This window comes from Cucumis sativus, chromosome 1, assembly GCF_000004075.3.
Source record: "Cucumis sativus cultivar 9930 chromosome 1, Cucumber_9930_V3, whole genome shotgun sequence".
Lineage (NCBI taxonomy): Eukaryota > Viridiplantae > Streptophyta > Magnoliopsida > Cucurbitales > Cucurbitaceae > Cucumis > Cucumis sativus.
The window spans coordinates 4,876,739-4,902,060 of record NC_026655.2 but is presented as its reverse complement, the minus strand read 5'-3'; the positions used below and the strand labels follow the sequence as shown (position 1 = coordinate 4,902,060).

The 25,322-nt window shown below is 27.9% G+C and overlaps 2 protein-coding genes across 2 annotated transcripts; one reads left to right on the top strand and one right to left on the bottom strand.

Annotated features, from left to right (window-relative positions):
* Positions 1-868: 868 nt before the first annotated feature.
* Positions 869-5,276, bottom strand: LOC101212752 (ABC transporter G family member 11). Its single transcript, XM_004152385.3, has 10 exons — positions 4,374-5,276; positions 3,759-4,048; positions 3,500-3,671; positions 3,281-3,403; positions 2,876-3,004; positions 2,576-2,770; positions 2,281-2,367; positions 1,919-2,191; positions 1,739-1,846; positions 869-1,634 (listed from the first exon to the last, which is right to left on the bottom strand). The coding sequence occupies exons 1-10, from the start codon at positions 4,731-4,733 to the stop codon at positions 1,281-1,283; spliced, it is 2,091 nt and encodes a 696-aa protein (XP_004152433.1). The 5' UTR covers positions 4,734-5,276; the 3' UTR covers positions 869-1,280.
* Positions 5,277-17,135: 11,859 nt separating this feature from the next.
* LOC101213420 lies at positions 17,136-21,594 on the top strand. The gene is made up of 6 exons (XM_004137595.3): positions 17,136-17,753; positions 19,644-19,861; positions 20,059-20,299; positions 20,492-20,577; positions 20,688-20,779; positions 20,870-21,594. Exons 1-6 carry the CDS (start codon positions 17,646-17,648, stop codon positions 21,142-21,144), a joined length of 1,020 nt encoding a protein of 339 aa, XP_004137643.2. The 5' UTR covers positions 17,136-17,645; the 3' UTR covers positions 21,145-21,594.
* The last annotated feature ends 3,728 nt before the right edge of the window (positions 21,595-25,322 follow it).

Genomic DNA, 25,322 nt, shown 5'->3' with positions numbered 1-25,322 from the left:
CAAAGAATGGGACTCTGTCACTTTCCCGCATTCCCAATTTTTGTATTTTTTACAATATTAATTTTAAAGCATCAAATTATAATATATATTAAGGAATGTTCTTGTAAATTATGGCCAAATACCACGTATAAGCAGTGATTTCAAATCTTGAGGTTAAGCGTACTTTGGCAACTTTACGTAAGGCAGAGTTTGGTTTTTTGGGGGTGATAGTGGAAAAGTTGACAGATAAGTCACCCTTACTGCCACTCGACAGAACCATACGTGAGATTTTCACCTCATACGGCTCCTCATTCAATTCTTTCGAAGTCATTGGATCCTTTTCCTCGTTCGAGAATCTCCTCCCTTCTTCCATTCCGTCCCGAAGAGTGTCGGGACCAATTCAATCACGTTTTCATTCATTTGGAGTCTGGACTCTTCTACGTCATTTTTATTTAGTTAAATAATAATTATTTTTGCCATTCCTAAATTTCAATTATTTTCTAAATGGAAGATAACTTATTTTTCTAAAATGAACGTAAAATTTTAAAAAGATAAAAAAAAACTATATAATGTAAAACGGTCATATTTTCTAGCTCTCATTTATTACGCAGATGGTCCAAACTTCCATGAAAATTGTATTTTTCTTTCTTTTCTTTTAATGCAATTTTTTAATCTACATATTTACATTACGAAAAATCATATAAAATTGTTGATTTTTATTTATTGTTACAAATGTAGTGAATATTATTGAAGTAGCGATTAAACGTCGAATGTGTTTATTATATACTAGTTGGTGCTTCCTACATAAAATTTTTGGATCCATCACAAATTAATCATGACATTTTTTTATAATCTAAGTAGAAAGAATTAAGAACGGGAACTAATTACATTTCTAGTATTCATTTATTAAGTAATTTAATCAAGAATCAAACTCAAAATTATATAAATAAGTGAAGGAAAACAGTTGAGTTCGTTGCCCCCCAATCCCATTTCTGTCTTATTCAAGTTGACCAACATCTTGATCCAACCACTATTTTCTTTTTCTTTTCTAGGAAATAAATTTTCTTAATTACAAATTATTAATAATAACAACAATTCCGGTGGGATTTGTTGTATCTTTGATCACAGAAGAAAAATTGGGTGGCTTCCATGTGAAAAAGCACTTTATATAAAAACCAATAGTCTTGCTATAAATCACTTCAAATCCTAACATTGAACTTCTTTTATATGTAGCAAGAAACTGCACTAAAGAGGGCAAATTCTTGTCATATTAATTGAATAACCGTTAAAAAAGAACGGGTTTACCTCCTACTCGGTCTCGTTGAATGGTTAGCGACATAACTCCTTAAAGAAGGGGATTGAGTGAGACCATCTGGGGCAACTGTTGTGTTGACAATACCATTTTTCTGTTGCATTCTTCTCCTTGCTATGTATCCTCTGATCCAGGGAGTCACATCTTCATTAATCTTGATCATTATGATGAAGATGAGACGGTAGATTACTATCATGCCAAAAAGGACACTGAGGTCCACCCATTTCGATCGGTTCAAGTCAATTTGGAACACTACTTTTAGGATGTATTCGCCTGGCAACTTTGGAAGAAGTGGTGACTGGTTATCGAATGACAAGCCTAGTAGATCATTCTGGTACTGACCCTGAGAATGCATTGTGTTTTGTTTATACATCAATCAATCATGAAACTTTATTTTAAAACCAACAGAGAATTGTTGCTTTTGATGTGTTTGTTTGTTTGTTTTACCTGCAATGCCCAAAAATGGAAGCTGATATATGACATTGGATAGCGCCAAAATGGCTTCGGAATGTCGTTTGGCAGCCTAAAGTATCCAGAAACTAACATAAAAATACCCTGCCATTGATCATACAATAAATGTAAGATGAAGAAATCGAAAGGATTACACAACACAACATGAAAAAATACCTGAATTCCAGCACCAATGATAATGCCCATAAGGAAGTTGGGGACAACACTGGCAATAGCCATCATCAAGCTTTCGACTACGGTGACGCTAGCATAAAGACACAACACAAAGAACAAGTAATGCTCGAAGCCGGGATGAAGGCGAACCATAAAGTAACAAATAGTTCCAGAAAGGAAGGTGATTAGTAGAAGGAATGGCATGGCTGAGATAGTATTGCTGATGACAAATGAACCGACCCCATAATGACCATTCAATCTCTCCCTATGGAAAACCTGGGGGAAAATATTCATGTTGAAAGTTTAAATCATTCTCTTCTAATCAAGATGATGCGAAATTTTCAGTGTTTCACTATGAATTTTACCTTCATATCCTCTGCAAAGGATGGGAATCCTCCGATTGACATAAATGTAACGAAACCAAAGACAAAAGATGCACAAGATCCTCTAGCCTGCACCATATTATAGCAGATCAAGATAGGTGAACTTGTTAGCATTGAACAATGAATTTGAATTTATTTCTTGAAATCATTAGTTTGTGTATATAGATAGTCTTTTGAACAGAACAATCAGACTTGTTTGTCCTAATATAATCTTGGCACTTAATATAAGGAAGTAAAGAAAAAGAAGGCACAAAACACAGTAAACAAAATCAAATACCAGAATGGAGTTATAGCCTGTTCCAACGTTAAGATAGATGGTTCCAATGCAGATTGTAACAACGACGTAAATCACAAGCCTGAGCCAATAATAACCGAAGTCCCTTGACATGTTGATAAAGGAACGTTTTGTCAATGTAAACGCTTGCATAAAGAAACTAGCTTGACTCCCTCCCAAATCTAACACGGTTCCTTTCTGCAACACGATGGAGATTGTGAAGAATGTTAAAACTTCAAGAGTCAGTAATGTTGAAATGGGAATAATTTGGCAGTGGAAAAAACTAGCTAGTTGAAGACTTACATATTTAGAGATCTCCTCAACTTTTTCTAATGCTGCATAACAATGTTGTGACGAACGATAGAAGTCGATAAGAGTTCGCATTGCTTCAGCCGTGGTAATTCTTTCCAAAGGATCATCACTAGATTCAAACTGAACAACGCAAATGGATTAGAAATTAGCAATCAGCATTTAGTAAAAGGATTTTGATTGTCCTTACTTAGCAACCAACCTTGAACAAAGCAGGGGACAGTAAATGATTAAATCTTCCCATATACTAAATTAGCACACAGGTTTAGAGACAAAGAAATGCATGACCTAGCCTCAACTTTCTGGCTGTCCTTGTTTATCTAAGCAACTTTAATTATGAAAAACACCATTTGCTATCATATTCAACTTATAGAATCTTCATTGGAGAAAAAGTTATACCCTTAATTTCATAGAACCTTTGAGAGTGGCCTTGACTTTATCGAAGTCTGAATTGATACATCTAAGAAAATGATCAGAAGGGTTCCTCAGAGCGGGGCAGGGAAAGCCAGCTTGAGCAAAGAACTGCACAGATCAACAATTCAATATCAAAACCTCCAACAATGGTGAAAAGATTCACCTCTGTAACGCGCATTAGCTCAAAAATGGAAGAATTCTCACCTCATAAGCCTCTGAAGCTTGACCAAAATACACAGTTTTGCCACCCGACAGCAAGTAAAGTTGATCAAATAGCTCAAAAACCTCACTACTCGGCTGATGAATTGAGGCAATCACTGTTCTTCCATCTCTCGATAAAGCTCTCAACGTTTGAGTAACAAAGAAAGCAGAAGCACTACCAAAATCACAGAACCCACATTACAAATTCAAGCAATTTTTTTCTAGTGATTTTATTCCTAGGGTTAGGTTTCTTTCAACGTACCTGTCGAGTCCACTTGTAGGTTCATCGAGGAAGAGCAATCGAGGCCTCATGAGAATTTCAATGGCGATACTAACCCGCCGCTTCTCGCCGCCACTGATTCCGCGTAAATGCCAGTTCCCAATGACTGTATCGGCACAATCTTGAAGACCCATCTCGATGATGGTGCTCTCTATCAAAGCTCGTTTCTCCTCCCATGGCATTTTGTCCGGGAGACGAAGCCTAGCTGAATAGGCTATCGTCTCCCTCACCGTCAATGTGCCGATCAGGTTATCATCTTGAGTCACGTAAGCCTGAGAGTGAAGAAAACTTAAGAACCATAACAACAAAAAGAGATCACAACTTCAGAAAATTTCTGTTTGTTTCCCGAGAAAAAAACAAAAAAAAAAAAAAACGTTTCCAATCCCAACCGTCTTATATTCGGCTGAAAGAAAGTTAATCATCCATTTAAGAAAGACCCACGTAATACTAACTCAATATAATGAAACCCTTTCTCTAAATACACAATCTTAATCATGTTTATGGGAAATGATTACCCAAAACCCCATAGATTATCAAAACAGCCAATAGTAAAGCAGAACAGAGTATGAAAACAGAGGAAAATAGAAGAGAACGGACCGCAGCGCCGAAGGAGAGCTTAGTTTTGCGTCCATTGAGAAGAATGGTACCAGAAAGAAAGGCATTAGAAGCAAGACGACTAGAAAGAGCATCAAGAAGAGTAGATTTTCCAGAACCAGAAGGTCCCATTAAAGCAGTGAAAGTTCCAGGCTCAGCGTAACCAGTCAATCCTTCCAAAACTTTCTGAACTTCTCCATTGCTTAAACTCACCATCACCGTCAGATCCTTCCATGTCAATCTTGCTGAAACGTCCCCAACAATCTCCGTGTTCGTCTTCTCTCGCCATAGCGTCTCACTCAAAGGACTCAACCCAATCGCCACAGCCCCATTCCCCGTCGATTTGCTCGCCTCAATCTCCATCTCCACCACCACCACCACCACCACCACACAACACCCTTCTGTTTTCCTCTGTTTCCCCCTTTATATAAATGAGAGAAAGAGAGAGAGAGAAGTGGGAGATTGACTGCAACTAGTGAAATGAGTATCGTGTGAGTTAGACTGAGAAGATTCGAGGGAGAAAAAAAGAAAACCCCATGCGAAAACAGCCTGAAAAAACAAAAGATCACGAATCGTATGAAGGATGAAATGAAAATTTTCGAAGAGATTAAAGAGAAAACAGAGTAAGAAGAAGAAGAAGAAGAGGAAGGCATATTTCAAATGCGTAATTAATGAGAACTGGTAGATGTTGGTAGGAGCATTGATTGCTAAGGCCGACAGCTTGCTCCTACCTTCCATGGCGGAACAGTGACATTTCTCTTTAAATCAGCAGCAACTCAACTACATGAATAGATCATAGATGTGAACAGAAACCCAACTCTCTCACTTATTATTGAAGAAAAACAATTTCCCAAATTTAATTTTGGATATATAAAAGAGTCAACCGCCATTTAATTGCAGTTAGTTTTGTTGCAGGCAGCAGGAGGAAGAAGATGGGTATTGCAGTCCGTCCTGTCGAACTCATAAGCCACACAACAACCAACCATTAATTCATCCGCCTCTAATTAATAACCTTAGCCGCTTTGCATTAAAATTCATAACCTTACCCCATTCCCCATCCTATGTAACACTAACACCATACATCATGAAGGTGATTGAAATTTCGTCCTCTTAATAATTATTGTTCAACATAAGGTTATCTTTATTACATTAAAATCTTTTTACTATTTAAATCTACTTCACTTCTACTTTAATTACCAAACATTTGTTCTCAACACATAATTGTTTTAAATTTTTCAATTTTTTTATCACATTTTTTTATATATATGTATGCATTATTTTTTCTAACCTATTGTTTTATCTTGTCAAAAAAAGGTTGAAATTTATTTTAAAACTAAAACAAAAATGTCACGTGGCACACTCTAAAGTTATTAAATGCTCGTGATAGTCTTTCTTTTTTTTTTAATGAAAATTAAATATTTTATTATTGCAATTGAGATTCTATTATGTTTATTTTTAATCTTAATTTAACTCTTAGTTATTTTTCCTTTTCTTTGATAACTCACACGTTTTCTAATTGTAAACCTTTTTTTAACTTCATAAATATATTGTATTTGTGTTTTGAAATTATTGGGCTTCAAATTACTATGTACATGCAAAAACAAGAGTTCTTAAATAACAATAAATGAAAGTTAGAATTGTCAAAAATAATAATAAATAAACGGAACTTGAAATGGATTGGACAAACGTGTTTGATCATACTACTCGGATTAATTTAAATTTATGTAAAAATACATAGATGCATATGCAAATGCATTAAACTAAAAAAAGAAAGATATAGAATCGACTTTATCAAAAGAAAAATAGTTTGAGAAAATAAACTAATTAACTTGAAAATGATATTAAGAGATGGAGAGTCGAAAACAATTATATTTCTAGAAAAGAAAATGGAAAACATAATGGGCCTCATGAGTGGAGGCCCAAGCCCATTACCAGGCCTCAAAGCGACTAACCTCATTCTCAACAAAGGCCCAATTCAACCTCCAAAAATCTAAACAAACCTTTTATAAAAGAAAATATACACTACGCCTAAATAGCTAAATACTATTATGTACTCCCCAATTTTTACTATTTTACTTTTTCGTTTCATTTACTCTAATATTTACTATTTATTTCTCATATTAAAATAGTTTATATCTCAAACACATACTATTATAATAAAAGAAAAAATAGTTTACGCTCCAAGCACAAATTATAATGATATAGGACGATAATAACCGATTTTTTGCCTTAAATGTTTCATAAGTGTTTTTAAATGAAAAGGATATTTATAAACACTTAAGAGTCAATCCAAACGAATCTAAAGGTAATTTTAGAATAATTGACTTTATCCAAATTGATTTTTGTAAAACTGATCTCAATACAATCATTTCAGTATTTTGTTCTACACTTGTTTATTTCACCAGTAATGTTTTAAGGTAAATCATTTCTTATAATTAATTTTACAAGATAACCTATATTGAATCCGTTGGTGCTTGCTGTTTGTACTCGAGAACGAAAGGTTCCAAGTTCAAATTTATCCACTCGCGTTGTATTTACAATACCTTTAAAAAAATCACTTATCAAGTGAATGTTGAGGAATCACATGCGGTTGTTTTTTTAATGTTTTCTAAAATTGTTTTTCTCATCTTAATCAAATATCAATAGTGTTTGGAATACTTTTTAAAGTGTTTAAATTAAAAAATGTTATTTTTAACAATTTTGACTTTTTGACAACAACTTATCATAATAGAATTAAACGCTTTTAAAATGTAGTCAATATTATAGATATGTACAAAGCACGTGACATGGTGCACAAATGTCTTTAGAAAGAAAATGGTTAAATTACAAAGAATATTCTTTTGAATATGGCCGGGTTTTGAAATAACCTTTGTAAACTTTGTATATACTTATGGGAACAAATCTAAACACTCCGTAAAAACAAATAAAAGCATATGAAATGCTCTCATCATACACTTCTCAAAAACTCGTTTTTTTGAGGAACTCCATAAAACATCCAACCAAACCACACAAAAGTACACCGAAACAAAGAAAATACTCATAAAGATACAACAAAAAAAAAAAAGAGATCAAAACTAAAGATATAAGAAAGAATTGGACAAAGTTTTAAAATAGTCCAAATTTATCATGTTTTTCTATTTCAAAATTGATGGTAGCACGCATAAAACAAAATTAGAAAATTGGTCGTAGAAAATCTAGTGCGTGAACCATGCATATTTCTCTTCTCCGTTTCAATCTCACACAACTCTTTTCTCTTAGCTGTTGGTTTGATAGTCTTAATTAACCTTCAACTATTACTTTCCGTATGTGTCTAGATTTGACTATTCAAGCAACGTGTGAGTGTATACATCGATGAACTTAAAGGTAAAGTTGTTTCGAAAAGAAAAACAATAATTTACAATGATTAAAATGAAGTTTTTTCAAAAAAAAAAAAAAAAAAAACTAATTATTGCCATGAAAATCCACTTCACTTGATTATGTCGTAAATATTTTATACTATTTTTTACAATTCTTAATATTTTCAACGTTTAAGAGTATAATTGAAATAATCCATATTTTAAATACATTTATGATTATCTAACCAAAATAAAATATTACCTTATAGAAGTTTCACGATATGAACAAAATATAAAGAATAATTAAACAAACATTTATTTCTTACTTTAACAATATGTGAAACGAGATGATTTTGAACCGTTAAATACACAATAAGCCAATTAGAATCCTACGGTATGTTATATGAAATAAATTAATAACATACCACTTTAGTATATGAATTATTGATTATACTTTCAATTATATATTTTTTTAAATACACATTAATTAACTCCAACACTCATAACTAATTGGAGCATCCTTCCATTTGTCAAAGATTTTCTTTAAAGGAAAACAAAACCAAATCTAGTCAAGTCTTCAAACCCTACATTACATTCTCTATTATTTAAACTTAAAAGATAAATTTTTTAAAAAAAAAAAAAAAAGTTTGAAAAGTTGAAATTGGGTGTGTGGATAAGCAGAGAGGGTTTGAAAAGACTTTTTGAAGGAACAAAAATATATGTTGGTGTGTGAAATGGAGTAATGGAGATAAAAAGATAGAGATAGAACTTACTATGTTTAGGTGAGAGCTAAATAAAATGGATACTAAATATTTGGCATTGAAATAGGTAATAAAATTATATGATATAGATAGATAGGTATTATTTGAATTCAATAGTCTAATGTAATACGAATTGTCCAAATATTTATCCATTTTTAAATTCTCTTCTCTACGCAAATTCTAAATTAAACATCTTTCCTTCCTTTCAATTTTTTTCCATTTTAATTTTAAAATATTATTGAAAATTACGAAACCCATCAAAATATAATTAAAATTTTAATTTTACTTATAATTAAGAAGATTCGTTCGCATTCTATTCATAATAAACATGGATAAAATACAAAATTTTGTTATAGTTCGTAAATATTTAATTTACTTTGCTATTTTTAAAAATGTTTCTATAATAAATACGAAAATTGTATTAGATGACAACAAAAGTTAGAAAATACAGCTCATAATACCTATTTTTGCATATTGCAATCTAAGGACAATCTGCTTTTAAATTTGTTATTTTTTGTAATTTTGAAAATGTAATGACATTTACTCTATTATTATAAATTTGTTTGCTATTTTTTTCAAACTTCTCTAATAAATAAGAATAGACTTTTGTCAAGGTCTAGCAATACTAAATATTTATCGACTTTTATCGATGTTTATCGATGTATTAGAACTTGGTAGAATATAAAAATTTGGTATATCTTGTAAATATTTTGATTAATTATGCTATATTTAAAACATATTTCATTTTTATAATTATAAAAAGAGAAATTATCTATATTTGATAAAATATTTATTATTTATAAAAAAAATGTAATAAATTTTGTTTTTTTCAGTGTTTTGTTGGTAGAAATAGTTGGTCTATTTTTTTTAATTTTAAAAGACTTGTTAATATAGTTTTATATGTAAGATTATAAAAATATTTTAGGGCTACACCCATCTATCTTCATATTTTTGTTCTTTTATAATTATGGCTTTTTTTAGTGTATTTTATTTTATTCCAATTCTTGTCAATAACAACAACAATCACTATTTAATAAAAACATTTTATTTGTTTAAGTTTTTTTTAAGAAAAACATCAATTTGTGTTTTTTAAAATTCTAAACTTATGTTAAACATTTTGTATCAATTTACACATTCTGCAAAAAATAATAATTGAAAAAAAATGTGAGATTTATAATGGTTTCAACTAAACTCCAAAATTGTTCATTTAAATAAATATATATTTTTTGTTTGTATATAGTTAAAAAGAAATAATATATTCTAAAAAACAGTGTACAATAAATAAATTGAAAAATAAATGAGCTCTCTCATATTTATGTCTGAATTGTATATGGATACTGTTAACATTTAACACGTTCAGTTTCTTTAACTCGTTGCCAAAATATAATATATATATATATATATATATATATATATATATATATATATATATATATATATATAATTCAAATATGTGAATAATTTTAATATTTGATTATTTTTTTAAAACTTCTCTTTTTGTTTATTTATATACTATATATAATTTTTATTGGCGGTCTTGTAAAATATGATAAGATGTTAAGAATTTTGTCGATGTAAACTTAGTTCAACAATATTATGACTTTCTTTTTTAGAGATTGGAAGTTTGATCATCATCATGCAACTAAATGCAATATTTTTTTCTTGAACTAAATTGATTAACTATTTTTTTGTTATAAAAATAATAATAATAATAAAAGCTAAATTTATAAGAAATAAAAGTACAAAAACTAAAAGAAAAAATATTATTTTCTTTTAATATTTAGAGTATAGCTTTATTTGAACCTAATTTTTTAAATTTCAATTTAATCTACAAATTTTAAAATATTACCACTTCACCCTTCAAATTTATATTAAATTTCAAATATAAATTTTAACATTTTAATGTTAAGCAATTAAATTGATTAAAACTATACTAAAATTAAGGAATATAAATTTAACATTCTAAAATGTATATATCAAATATGAGCGGGACATAAAATTAAGAAAGAGGCCAGAAAACATAACTTAATAATTTTGTTTTTTAAAATGAACTAACTTTTTAATTACTTTTTTAAAGGTGTTGGATAAATAAATAAATAAATATATATATATATATATATATATATATATATATATATATATATATATATATATATGTGTGTGTATAATATTTTATTTTAGAAAAATGATTAAAAAAAAAGAATATTTATCCTGAATTTTGTCTGATTTAATTGTAATTGGTGGATTTTGTTATACTTCCAAAAAATACTTTATAATTTAATTATTTTATATAATGCAAATAGTATGATTTAATTATTTTATATAATGTAAATAATTCGTCAATTTTTTTAAAAAAATTACTTTATTTAAAGTACGAATCTCCAAAAGAAAAGGGTATATTCTAATATTGTGTATCATCTGAACCATCTTTTTCTTTTTTCTTTTTTACTTCTTCAAAGCATAATATAATATAAATATACCTTTGGCCTTTCTACTCCTTCTTTCAAACTGGAAAACCTTATCCAATTCGTTCATATTTTTTTGAAAAAAAAATAGTATTTCGGGTTTTTAAATAATATGGTTTCCAATCATATTTTTCCATCACATTAACATCACTTTTGTTTTAACATTTTTAATTATTTAAATTTTATTTTATATTTTCTAAAACAATTTTTTATATATTACCACCAATTAAAAACATACTTCATGTATTTTGGTTAAACATACTTCAAAATCGCTTCCAAATAAGTTCTAATTTTTAAAAATAAATTTATTAAAACTGGACATTTTAAAAATCGGAACAAATATTTTCGAACTCTAAAATTAGTAGATTTTTTTCAATATATTCTTATAAATATTTTTAACCCAAGAAAATGTCATCAAATTTTGATTGGACTAAAAACGAAAATTTTAAAAAGAAAAATAGGGAGAGGTTTTCCCACGCGTGGAGAATCTCTATTTTTTAAAAAAGTAAATATCTTATTAAGATAGCAATTAGAAAAATGAAAAAATATTATGAATATATAATAGTTATATATCTTAATCGTTTTACTTTCCTATCTTTATCTTAGACTATTGATATTTCCATACAACTATCATTTTTGTTATGATCAATATATTAAGGTTTAAATATTAAAAATATGATTATAAATAGTACAAATTTTAAACGACAAATATAAAAGTTGATAGTTTTTGTTGCTCTTTATTTTAATTTTGTTATATTTTAAATAATTTTACCAATAAAAATAAGGTCATTAATTTGTCACTTTCTTTGAATTGATGTTGTTATTAATTTAGAATTTTAATAGATACAAACTTCAAAATTCATATTTTTCCATAAACGAATGCGAAATTAAAAATCTTAAATTAGAATATTATATCAATTATCAAATAAGAACACATGTTCTTCTTTTTTCTGTAGATTTTATTTATTTGTTTATTTTGAAAAGGACTTTTGTAGATGTTTTTCTTCTTCTAATACTTAATGCTTTAAAATTTTATAATTTTTTTCCAAAAAAATTGGGTAAGAAATAAGGATCAATGTAACTATGATAATTAATCTTAGTAAATGACACAATATGTAAACAAAAATAAATTAAATAAGGGAGAAAATATATAGTAAATTATTTTAATCATTTGCCATTTTTAATTAACTATGATATGATACATTATGCATTGTCTAAACGTGTGAATTAAACCGTATGATTATGATCTACTTGCTTAAGAAGATTAATAAATAACCATACTAAGCTTTATTAGTTACCTTATTGGTAAATCTAGGGTTTAGCTTCTTTTTATACTTAGTTGGAGTCCTTTTTTTTTTTTTTTGCATTTTCTTTAAATCCGTCGTTGTCTTAAAGTATATTCATGATAAAACATATCAATAATAAATATCACTGGCATAAGTATATTAACAACGTAATCTATTGCTAACGAGAGTCCATCAAAATAGAGTTTCACTCCTAAATTTTATTATATTTGTAATTATTTAGAAGTTTTTTTTGCTTACATATAATAATTAATTTAAATTAAAAGGGTTACCTATTACAATGTTTCTAATTATAATTTATATTTAGCTACCACATAATTATTTAAAAATTTTCATTATTTACCTATGATATAACTACTTTTAATTTAAATTAAAAACAATTTACATTTTAACCGTTCAAACTAACATATAATTATTTACTATAATAATTAACGTTTCATCCAAGTAGCTTTAAGTTTTGAGAGTTTGAAATATGTTTAGCAGAAAATTTGGATATCGTTTTATGTTTTTAGATTTACTAAGTTCAACACATATGCAATTAACTTATAATATAGATTCCGTTTTCGAAAATTGTTTTGAGATTAGGTGATCCAACTAGTACAAATTTTGAAAATATGATTTTTTTTATATATTTTATTCTATATCCAAAATTTGAGTTTTACATTTTAAAAGGAAGCATTATATTAAATACATATAAAAACTGTTAGATATAATCCAACTCATTTTTCTATAAATATAATATATATTACATGATCTATTACAACTTATATAATAATAGACAAATAATAATTATATAAAATTTGAAGTTCGTATGATTTTAAAAAGATAAATTTAGTCTTGTATGGTTTATATATAATTTTTAATATTTTTGGTTTGATAAAAAAAAAAAAAACATATAGCTTGAAGGTTATCACATCATAATAACTATATATAAAATTTTATCGAACAATAGACTAAACTCTGACTTTCTCCCAACATTAAGAACTAAAATGATAATTTAAGTAATTTTGAAAAAAATTATATATTCATAAACATAAAAATTATAATTTTGTTTTTGTTTTTTTAAAATGAGATTTATGTGAAATAGGGAAAGAAAGTAAAATAACGAAAGGGAGAAAATGAGAATGAAGAGATAAAAATGAAAGAGAGAGAGTGAGAATAAGAGGACAAGAGAGGTGTCAAGGTCAGCATCCACCGTCTCTGCGCCGCATGGTAAACGTGTTGAAAATTCAAAGATTCCTATTTTCTTTTTCTTCTTTTTTAATAAATAATTATATAATGTTTCATTACATAAACAAATTTAATATTTACGAACCTAACTTCCCTTCTATTTATTTATTTATTCCCTTTAACATTTTATTTTCCCCTTTATTTATTTATTCTTTAATATCGTCCACCATTTAGATAACATCAACCAATCCTTCCAAAATGGCTCAACCATCATACGAGAATATAGTAAAATGAACTAACATAATATAGCATAATCTTACTTTATATCTACAATAATAAACTTATGTAGCTTGACATGTATCACTCTAGTAATAGACATAAATTAATTTCTATACAAATTTATATTAAAATAATTTCATTATACGTGTAAAACAAAATTTTTAAAATTAATTAATTATTCCATTTTTACGTAAAATTATAAACATCACACGAGAATTGTAGTATGGAATTTTTAATTATCTTTTGAATATAGAATGGTGTGTTATTTGAAGAGCTTCTCTAAAACTAGACATCAATTTTTTTTTATTTGGTCATAGATTTGGTCTAATACATTTTTGATTATATAAGAAATTTTAACTATCATGCACGGACTAAAATAAGTATACGTTTATATATATCAACCGACCTATCAATAAAATAAACCATTTTAAATAAGATATTCATCATTGTCATATATATTTTGAAAAGCAACAATTTAATTAGCCAATAGTATCTATATATTTATATAATTACCACCACTTTTAAAATTATATTTGACAACTATGAATAGAATAGTTTATTTTATTGATAGGTGGATTAAATTTTTAATGTGCCAATTATTATTATAGCCTAGCACTCACAAGTCACAAGTATGCATATTCAATAATTTAAATGTCAATAAGAAAAAAGCAATTTATCTAATAAACACTTTCCTTAAACAATATTTAACAAATGACACAATTGAAAGGGTCTCCAATCAATATTTAATTTAAATACTCTCAAATTGTGTATGTATAAAATGTAAAATATTATACTATCATTTGATAATTTATTCATACAAATGTATAAGGAAAAACGTGGATGATTTTGAAGATCTGAAAAACATTATTATTATATATTTACCATTATTTCATTTGATTACATTTTTCTTTTTTCTTCATCTTTTATATTTTTTAAGAATCATTATAACATAATTATATGATTTTTATAACTTTATTTTAATTAAACAAATCACAATAAACTTTTCCTTTCGTTGTAAATTTAAATACATTTATATATAATTTAAAGTGATTGGTGGTAAATGATTCTATCTTGTATTTAACTCAACTATATCACTTGTGTGAATGTCATTTATGTAAATATAAAAATTAAATTAAATTAATTTCTAGAAACGTTGTTTAAACTTAAAAGCATAATTATTAAATAATTTTGTTTTCATATCCATCGAGCTTCTTTAAAATATAACGTGTACTCCATTTAAATGTTTATTATAATATTTTTTAACGTAGATTATTTTATTCTCAATCACTATTAAATTTTGTTAGTGTATGAAAGTTGAAGCTTTGATTTTTAGGGACGAAAGTCATGTTAATACCACTATATGTTAATCTCACTTTGGTTTAACAATAGATTAAGTTGGAGTAATAATAATACTCGAATGTAGCTCACGACATCTATCTCCATGTAATCTATCACGTGGAGATAAAATAATAGTTTAATTTTTAAAAATTCTCAAACTTATTTTTTTCTCACATGAAACTTCTCTTATTTTTGGATGTATAAGCAATTTTCTTATTTATAAACGTAGATCATGATAAGATTGATTAGAGATCAAGGATTCATAAATTACAAAAATTAAATCATTATATTAATAATAAAAATTGCTTTAAATTTTTAAGTCCACAAACTATATATATATATATAACATAAATTTGTTTAACCATTTATTTGTTAGTATTTTATTTTTTAAAAAATAAGCCTATGAATAACCTCATTTATTTGTGTTTTTACTTTCAAGATTAGAAGTGTTTTAAAATAATTTTTTTAAAAAAATAAAAACTAGTTTTTAAAAGGGGTTTTTTTTTAAGATTTGCTTGCAAAAATATTTATGATAATATGATTCATATAACTATATTAAATTTAAAAGTTGATAAGTTTCTTGATAGTATGCAATATGCAAAAAAAAATATGTTATGAACTGTTTTTTTCTCTAAATGTTTTCGTATGCATTCAATTTTTTTTTGTAAAGGCTAAAAATTCAAATGTTTGTGGCCCCAACATATGAAATCAATGAGTAATAAATAGCGAGAAAACAAAACCATTTATTTTTTATAAAAAAACCAAAATAAGTTTCAAAATGACCTAAATGAATACCATCATCCAAAAGAACCTCCAAAAACTTGTTTTATGTTCATGGCTAACGAACGTTTCAACCATTCACATATATAAATGAGAATAACACACCAAATGAATGGTAGAGAGAGAGAATTAGGAAGTTTAAACACAAAAACTAAAAATTAGAATATCATTCTAATATCAAGTGTAGAATAAAATAGAATTTTCTTTTGTTAGAAAAGTTTTCATGAAAGCTCCACTAATCTAAATTTTACAAACCAACATATAGTTGAACAATGGTTTTATTTAAATTATCTTAAAATCCTTAGAATTTTCTAATAATCATTTTTTATGTTTGCAATTTCAATCCAAATACAATCTTAAAATAGTTATGCTAAATATTTTAGAAAAGAGAAACCAACGTTTCTAAGTTTCTATCGAGTGTATTAACTCTTAACATCAGTTCATAAGTTTCAAATTGTTACGTTTATATCCTACACGTTTTAAGCCTTAGTTTTTTAATACTTACTTTAGTTGATAATTGAATTAATTATAATTAAAATAGTTTTCAATAACAAATTAATCCATTCAAAGTTTTATTCTTATCCTCGTAAGCACAGTTTCATTTTATTACAATTAAAATTGATTTTAAATAGTTAAAAACGTTTTTGAAGTATGTTAATGATATAATATTAAATTGTCTCCACTCATTCACTTAAACTTTTGGGTCAATCGATGATTTAAGATGATATCAAAATTATTTATTCACCTATTAAATTTTTTAGTTCATTGAACAAAATAAAAACTAAACTGTAAAAAGAAAAACGAAATAAAAACAAAAAAAAATTAAGATTTTGAAAGGTTACATTTTAAAGCAATTAGCATCTAGAAATCTTAAGGTGGAATTCTCAACATGTCATGTTTAAGAGCTTTTTTTGTTGAATAACGGTAGTTCATGTATGTAGATAAAGAATGAGTAATTTAAGTCAGGCATGATTTGTGAATTTAAAAGGAGAAGAAAGCAAAAGATGAAAATTACAAAGAAAAGAACAAAGAAGAAATTGAGTTGTCGAAGTGACCTATCAACAAAACTCTTTGATTGCAAACGTGTTGGTTTGCTAAACCCTCCTCTTACCATTCTCAGCGCTGTCTCTTCCCTCCCTCCATCGCCTTGCCGCTGCGTCCCTTTTACACGCGGCCAAACGCACAAAAACACTACAATACAAATCTCTAACCTTTTCCTTATTTCCAAAACACCCCCTTAAAAACACACAATTTTCCACTTTAACCCCCTCTCCTCCAACTTTATTAAATTATTACTTTAATTTCCCCCAATTCCCTTGAAACTTTATTTATTTTTATTTGTTCTAAAATTCTCTAGTCTTTATCTCCCCAGACATTTATTTATTGGCACAGCCAAAGAATCAGTTTCCTTTCACCCAATTACTTCAATTAATTGCCAATAAAAACTGATTAAAATAATGCAATGAATCTGTGCCTCTGAGATGCCCTTTCTGTTTCCTCATTACAAAATTCTCAGTCAAAACCTCTGCTCCTAATCCCACCGTTATCCTCATTTCTTCATTTCCTTCTCTTCTTCTTCTTCTTCTTCTTCTTCTTCTTCTTATAAATCCTCTGAATCCCAAATGGCTCAACCATTTACTGCTAATTAACAGCTCAACCACCATGTTTTGCTTCTTCTTCTTCCTCTCTCTCTGATTTTTCATTCAGCTGCTGAATTTGCCTTTGCCTTCTTCCCTTTTCACTACCCGGATTCCTCCACATATTCAACCGATCACCGGAAAAAAAAAAATTCCCAAAGCCGGAATTTAGATCGGAGAAGACGAGAGGAGAAAGAGAAAAACCGATGGCTCAAACGACGCCGTTTAGTTTCACTAACCATAAAACTACCTCCAATTTGGAGCGCTTTCTTCATTGCGTTACTCCTTCTGTTCCTTGGCGAACTCTTCCTCGGGTAATTCTTTCCTTTCTTTTTCTTATAATTTAATTTAATTTTCATTACAATTCCTACATTCTCCCTTTGATTCATTTCTGCACTTGTTTAAGCTAATGACTAATCCATGTGATGCACGTTTTGGGTCATTTTCCCCCCCATTTTCCACCGTAGTTTTCTTCAAAAATCCAATTCTCAACCCAAATTGTCGAATTTTTACCATCAGTCTCTAAATTAAAACAAATTAAAATTGCTTCATTTTTCATCGTCAATGTTAATATTCTAATTTTTCATGGTCAGCTTTTTGATATCATTATTTTTGTATAAATTGAAAAGTATTAATGGAAATGTGTTGAAAAAAATGGCGATGCTTAATTTTCTTACCATTTCTGAAATTCATAGATATTTATTATATTATTATTGTTATTGTTATTATTTTGACCAGAGAAATATAGAGAGATTTCTTTTTTATAAAAAAATTGAAAGAGTTTGGAATAATACAAAAACGTGGCGGATAGATTTCTAATTTCCTTAAACTGGCTGAGTCACACTTCCTGTCCTTTCGTGTAAATTACCTATGGGCCCTTAATGGGCCGATATCTTTACTCTATGGGTCCATTAGGATGGTGATTGCTTTTATAATTCCGAGAATATACTCCGAATATACCTCTCTCTTAAAATACTAATTTTTAGTTATTATTTACCAAATCAACTTATAATTTTTTTTTAATCCTCTTGCTTGAGATGGCGATTTTTCTTCTAGTGAAAAACACGAAGGTATAAAACTTCAAATATAATTCATTGAATTTAATCTTTCTTTCCAAGATAAGGTCCCATCCACTAATTCTAACTATAACGTTAGGATAAATTTTCTATTTTTTGTCGGAGGGATGAGAATGAAATAACGACGAATTCCACTTTATTCTCAAACCATTTCTTTATTTTATTGAATCAAATACCTATTTGATCTTTAGGATCTCTAATATCTAATACCTATAGAGTTCGATCTCATAACCATGAAATAGTAATTCACTTATTTCATAAGAATATGAGGTCCACAACAAGGATGGATTGTAAGCACTATATGTCTGTTAGCCTCAACTTTTAAAAATCAATTGAAATATTTAGTTTTTATTAGTAATAAATAGTGATAAACCCAAGTTGAAAATTTTGCGAAACTAATTTTGTATTTTTCTTAGAGCATAATTGTTTTGAAACTAATGGACAGAAATAAAGAAATTTAGTGTTGGGTCGAAGTCGTCCCCACCTTATCTTCAAAACTTCCCATGTTTGTCATTTGCTTAAAAATACAAAAAAGAAAATGAAATTTGAAATTATATTTTGAACTTACCCTACAAGAGTGGCCATAAAGCAACGTGCCTAAGAGACGGGTCCCGAGTTAAATAGACACGACGTATGTATAATATAATATGTTATCATATGTCTTATCTTTAGAAGTCTTCCCTCTGTGTCACGTGGCATTTTGATTGGTTTAAACTTCTAATTTCTTGTTTTCCCTTCCATAAATCAAGAGCATGACTTTTTGTAAATTGAATTTCATTCATACTCATCCACAGAACTTACAACTTATGGGCCATCATCATATGTTGGCGCTATGTGTAAAAAAGATGTTGTCATGATTTCATTCCTTTTTTTTTACTTGTCAAGATATATGACCCCAGGTTTAAATATTATTCTTCTTAATACTTGACTAGTTTCCTCACTTGGCTCCAAATTTATTACATTTACATATATCATTTTCTCTTGAAAACTACAGGGGATTGATGTAAATTTACTACTTGATTGTAAAATAAAAGTTGAGTTTAGTGGTATTTTAACATGATTAACTTCGGTTTAGAAATCAAGAGCATCTTACTTTCTCTTAGCTTAACAGCTTTCTTTTCCATATAGAGCTGCCTTCATGATCTCAATAGTCAGTGGCAACAACCTGATAAAGATACCGTTCAATACTTCACACTTGGTGAGCTGTGGGATTACTACGACGAATGGAGTGCATACGGTGCCGGTATTCCTATACAACTGAATGATTTGGAAACTGCTACGCAGTTCTACGTGCCTTATCTGTCTGCAATTCAGATATATACAAGCAAGCCTGTTGCCCCTTCCAGGTATACTGAAGTAACTTTGTTTTATGTTGTCCTTTGAGTTTGAAAAACTCTGTTTCTATTTGATAAATGATTGTTTAATGGAATGGGGCAGTGCGATACAACTCGGAATAAGTTTTAAAGGGAATGTTTGAAATACAATTTGGATTTGATTGCATTGCAGTGCATGTAAGTTATATTTGTTCGAATTCTCTTTGTAGAAACCGAAGATACGATAGTGACATGGCAGAATGTGAAAGCGATTCTTGGAGTGACGATAGCTGGAGTGATAACATGTCAAGATCCCTGAGCAACAACTCTAGCAGAACATGGGATGCGGTTTCTGAAGATTCGAGCTTCGACCAGGAGGGATCGTGGCCGCTGAGGGAAAAACTTGGTTACCTCTCCTTACAATATATGGAGACGTCTTCTCCTTATTGGAGAGTGCCTTTTATGGACAAGGTAAAATCTTTAGTCTATTGTTTCAAATTAACAGTTCTAGAGCTGTTCATAAGCCTTGGTAGAAGATCTAAAGAAAGTTTTGATATTCAGATGAAAAAATTAGGCTGAGGTATACATAGGAGCATAGAAGAAGTGTAAAATGACATTATCAAAATCTTCTTCTTTGCTTACGTTAGACAATCTCCATTTCAGATAACAGAGCTAACTCAAACCTATCCTGCACTAACTACACTTAGGAGTGTGGATCTTTCTCCAGCTAGTTGGATGGCCATTTCTTGGTAAAAATAGCCTTCTTCTATCTACCTAACGACACGAGAGCTTCTTAGCTGTTGATATTTTCTCCTCTCTTCCTGTTTCCATTTAGTGATTTTGTTCACTGTTGATTCAGGTACCCTATTTATCACATCCCTAGTCAGAAAAACGACAAAGATTTCGCAACATGCTTTCTAACTTATCATACATTGTCTTCATCTTTCCAAGGTGTGGAACTTTCTACACTTCTTTCCAGAAATGTAACAAACCTTATACCCGTCATAATACTTAAGATCAATGTTTGATTGATGACTGCAGATTGCTCTATGAATCATGAAGGGCAAGATGGATGTAGTGGTTCCGAAACCGAAACCGGGGGTCAAACCTATGCCAAAACTAGTGCTTCTACTTCTACTTGCCTCTCCCCATTTGGTCTGGCCACTTATAGAATGCAGGGAGATCTATGGTTGATGCCAGAGACGTCTGATTACGAAAGAATCGTCGATCTCTATCATGCTGCCGATTCATGGTTGAAGCAACTTGGCGTCCATCATCACGACTTTAACTTCTTTTCTCTTCACTCAAGCTTGTAAATAATCAGCTTTTTCTTTTCCATTTCGTAGGCTGCCTAACTGACTCTCCTTCATGCAGGTTGTATGTTTGTGTCCATGGTTTTGCAACCAACATGAGAAACTCTTTACCTCTGCCTCTGCCCACAGCAGTTCATTTTTTTTAAAGTTAGAAAGCCCAAGGGGTTTGATTATGAAGCAGCCCTTTCGTAGTTTTTTTTAACTCTGGAAAAATGATGAACATTGTTGTGCTTTTAAAAGCAGAGGCATTTCCCACTGAGTTTTGGTGGAGGTTTTTTTTCTTCTTTTTTCTTTTTTGGATTCAGGCTTCAGTTTTTGTCTCCCCACTGTTTTCTGGACTTCCCCTAGACATGTAGGCTGGTTTTAAGACATGCCTGATTGGGAGTTGTTTTTGTAACCGAATGTTAATTTGTTAATCTGGTGGAGTTGTTTTGTGAGTTTCTGTTGCTGTTATCTCTTGACCCTTTTCCCCTCCCTTCTTGAATAATAATAATCATTATGTACCATTTTGGATTAAAAGATACGATCCACAAATAATAAACAAATGAAGTAACAAGATTCGAGCCTAAGATAGCACATTTGGACCAAAATGGGCATGAGAGAGTGCTAATTTAGAGACAGACTAAAAGAGGCTTGGTTATTATAACGTTGTTTGAAACTTTATTGTGAATAACTTTGATCATCGACTTCTATAAAATATACTATAATGGTAAGAAAATTTAAGTTGATTCTTACTCCCATATCTTAAGACTTTTAAAGTATTACACACTAACTTAAACATCAGAGCATGTTTTCTTTCTGCAGGTCACATTCTTTCTTTTTTGCAGGTCACATTCTTTCTCCTCCAGATAAAGTTATTTTTACTGTCACGTGAAGGTTAGATTATTTTTTCCTTTAGATTTGTATAGTCAATCTCAACAATAAAAGTAAAAAACAACCATAGTTTTTTCCACTAATGCTAGACTATAAATATAAAGGGACATACAAGCATTAACAAGCTTAAGAACAAGAGCATTAACACATGATTAAGAACGAGGTTTGTTTTTTAAGTTTTGGAATTCATGCTTGTTTCTAATTTCAATAGAAAGGAAAACTTATGCAGTGTTGATAAATAAAATATATATAAGGATTTTTTCAAAAGTAAAAAAAAATTGATAAGATATTTACACGGAACAAAATTTACTACACTTAATTTGTCTATGAAATAAATATTTTTTCAAATGTTCTATTTTTTACCGTTTGCTATAAATATTATAACATATTTATTACGGTTGATGAAGTATTTTAAAATTTTCAACTAGTTTTGTTTTGTAGTGTGTCTAATAATACTTTGTTAATCAATTAAACAAGGAATATTCATTTAACATAAATTTATTTTTAAAATCAAATATTTCTCCAAAAAAAATCTCTATTATTATTATTATTATCGTGATCTTTTTTAAATATAATGTAAAATTTGAAACATATTTAAAAGATAGTTGTTGCAAAACTATTTTTAAAAATAGGTGAGTTGAGGTCTCGTACACGATTTCCATGAAGTGAATCCCACCTCTCATATTTTTTCTTATTTTTATATATATACTACTTTGACCTCACATTTTTTAATCTTCTAATTACATATATACGTGGGTCCCACACATTTCACTTTTTTTTATTATTTATATATATATATACCCACATATAATAATATATATATTAAATATTCAAATTCTAAAAATATATTTCTTTATTAAATTATTAAATTATTTTATTTTTTTCTTTATTTATATTTAAATATCACAACCTTCAACTTTTCTTATTAAATTTATTTTTTTAATTTAATTTAATTATTTCTTAATCAAAACTATACATTTTTTTTTTCAATTTTCAATTTTTTTTATAAAAAAACTTGTATATTAACAAAAATATGTTGTTGAAAATATATCAAATAAATAAAAGTATAATAATAATAATTGAGAGAAGTTGAAATTACTCCAAAAAAAAATTAATAACATTTGTAGCCACCAATACACATTGGCAATTGGATAAAAAAAATCATGTTTATGCCAAAAGAAAAAAAACAAGAATTGGTTCGATTACAAATTAAAAACTTAACGAATAATTTTCGATTGCAAATTTGTTGTTATTATTATTATTAGAGTAAGCTTAAGATATTATTATTATTATTCTGTTTTGTTTAATATATTTTTTAATAACATATTTTGTTAATATATGTATTTTTTTAAACAGAAAATCAGAAAAAAAAATATAATTTTGGTTAAGAAATAATTAAATTAAATTAGAAAAAATGAATTAATAAGAAAAATTGAATTAATAAGAAAAATTGAAGATCGAGATATTTAATATATATACATTAATTTTTTTTTATTCAAATAGTAGTGTGCATTCATTTATTATTATTATTATTATTTTGAGTGACTTGAACTTCTACTAATTATTATTATTTTCATTTGTTTAATATATTTTTTTAAAACATATTGAAAGTTGGAAAAGAAATGTATAATTTCGATTAAGTAATAATTAAATTAAATTAAAAAAATAAATTTAATAAGAAAAATTGAGGATTGAGATATTTAAATATAAATAAAGAAAAAAATAAAAAAATAAATTAAATTAATAAAGAAATATATTTTTAGAATTTGAATGATTAATATATGTATTATTATATGTGAGTATATATATAAATAATGAGAAGAAATGAAATGTGTGAGACTCACATGTATAAATAATGAGAAAATAAAAAAATGTGGGTCACGAAAGTCGTGTACATTAAAAAATATTACATTATTTTAAAAAAAGATCCATTAAAAAATAAATAACAAATAAAACACTTGAAAAAATATTTATATTTTCTCAATTTTTTTCTCTCTTTAAAAATCCCCTGTACTTCACTACAATTAAAACTTTAATTAAAAATGATTACTTCTTATTTTAACTTACTCGTAAATAATGGAATTAGACATTAATAATTTCTTAATTGCCGTTGATGTAATTTATTTAAGAAAATCATTCTTCTCTCGCTTCTAGTTCAAGAAAAGAAAGTCATCTCCCAATGGTTCTCTTTTATAGGTAAACTGCCAACAATACCATATCATATGTATCAAATAATTGACTACAATAAATAATTTACTCTCCCTTTGCAATTAATTTAATTATTGAAAAATCTTTATTAAAAAATTATCGATAAAAAATTACATTTGTAGTCTCCAAACGTTGAACAATAATACAACATTTAGTTTGAGAAAAAAATTTCTGAAACATTATATAGTATAGAAATAATTTTTATACTACCTCCGTTCATTGTTTATCACTTATCTAAAGAATAATGTACCAACGTATACTATAAATTTGTTTGTTTTGTACATTTTTAAAATATATATTATATTTTTAGTTTTAAATGTAACTTTTTTTCAAGAAATGGTGGGTATGTTTGGTACATTTTGAAAAGGTATATTCTAATTTTTGATTGGTACGATTAGAATTTAAAGGGTCACTTTTCATTATTATTTCATAGAATTATTCTATATTTGAAATATCATTTTTAAAACAAAAGGTTACTTCAATGGTTTTTAATACTTATTCTTAAATATAGTAAATTAAGTAAAATATTTATAAAATATAACACAATTTCATACTGTACTATAGATAATAGATACTTATAATAGACTTCCACCAGTTTATTGATAAACATTAATATACTCTTATCTATGTCACGATTATAACAAATTATTTTTTATTGTATTTTATAAATATTTTTAACAATTTTATCATTTATATTAACTTGATGCAAACAAGTAATTATCCTCGAGCTCCCGCCTCCCTTCTTAAAATTTTAAAAATTAAAAACAAAATTTCTTCATTTATTTTAGTATAAAAATTCGAAAATCACACACACACATATATATTGACTTCTTTGATGTAAAAAGAAAATGTGATTATTGTCTATTTAATTAATTAAAAAAACAGTACAACGATTTTGAATGATTCTTCTAACTTTAGGAAGAGGGAAATAGGAATTCAGCTCAAATTTTTGGCTGTTAATAAATATGGAAAAAAATAAATTACTCGAGTTTGTAATTAATTTAATTTAAGTTCTTAAAAAACTACATTGAATGTGGGAATGGGAAAGAAAAACTGTTCATCAAGAGGGAATTAACTATCATTTAAGAATTAGATTAAGA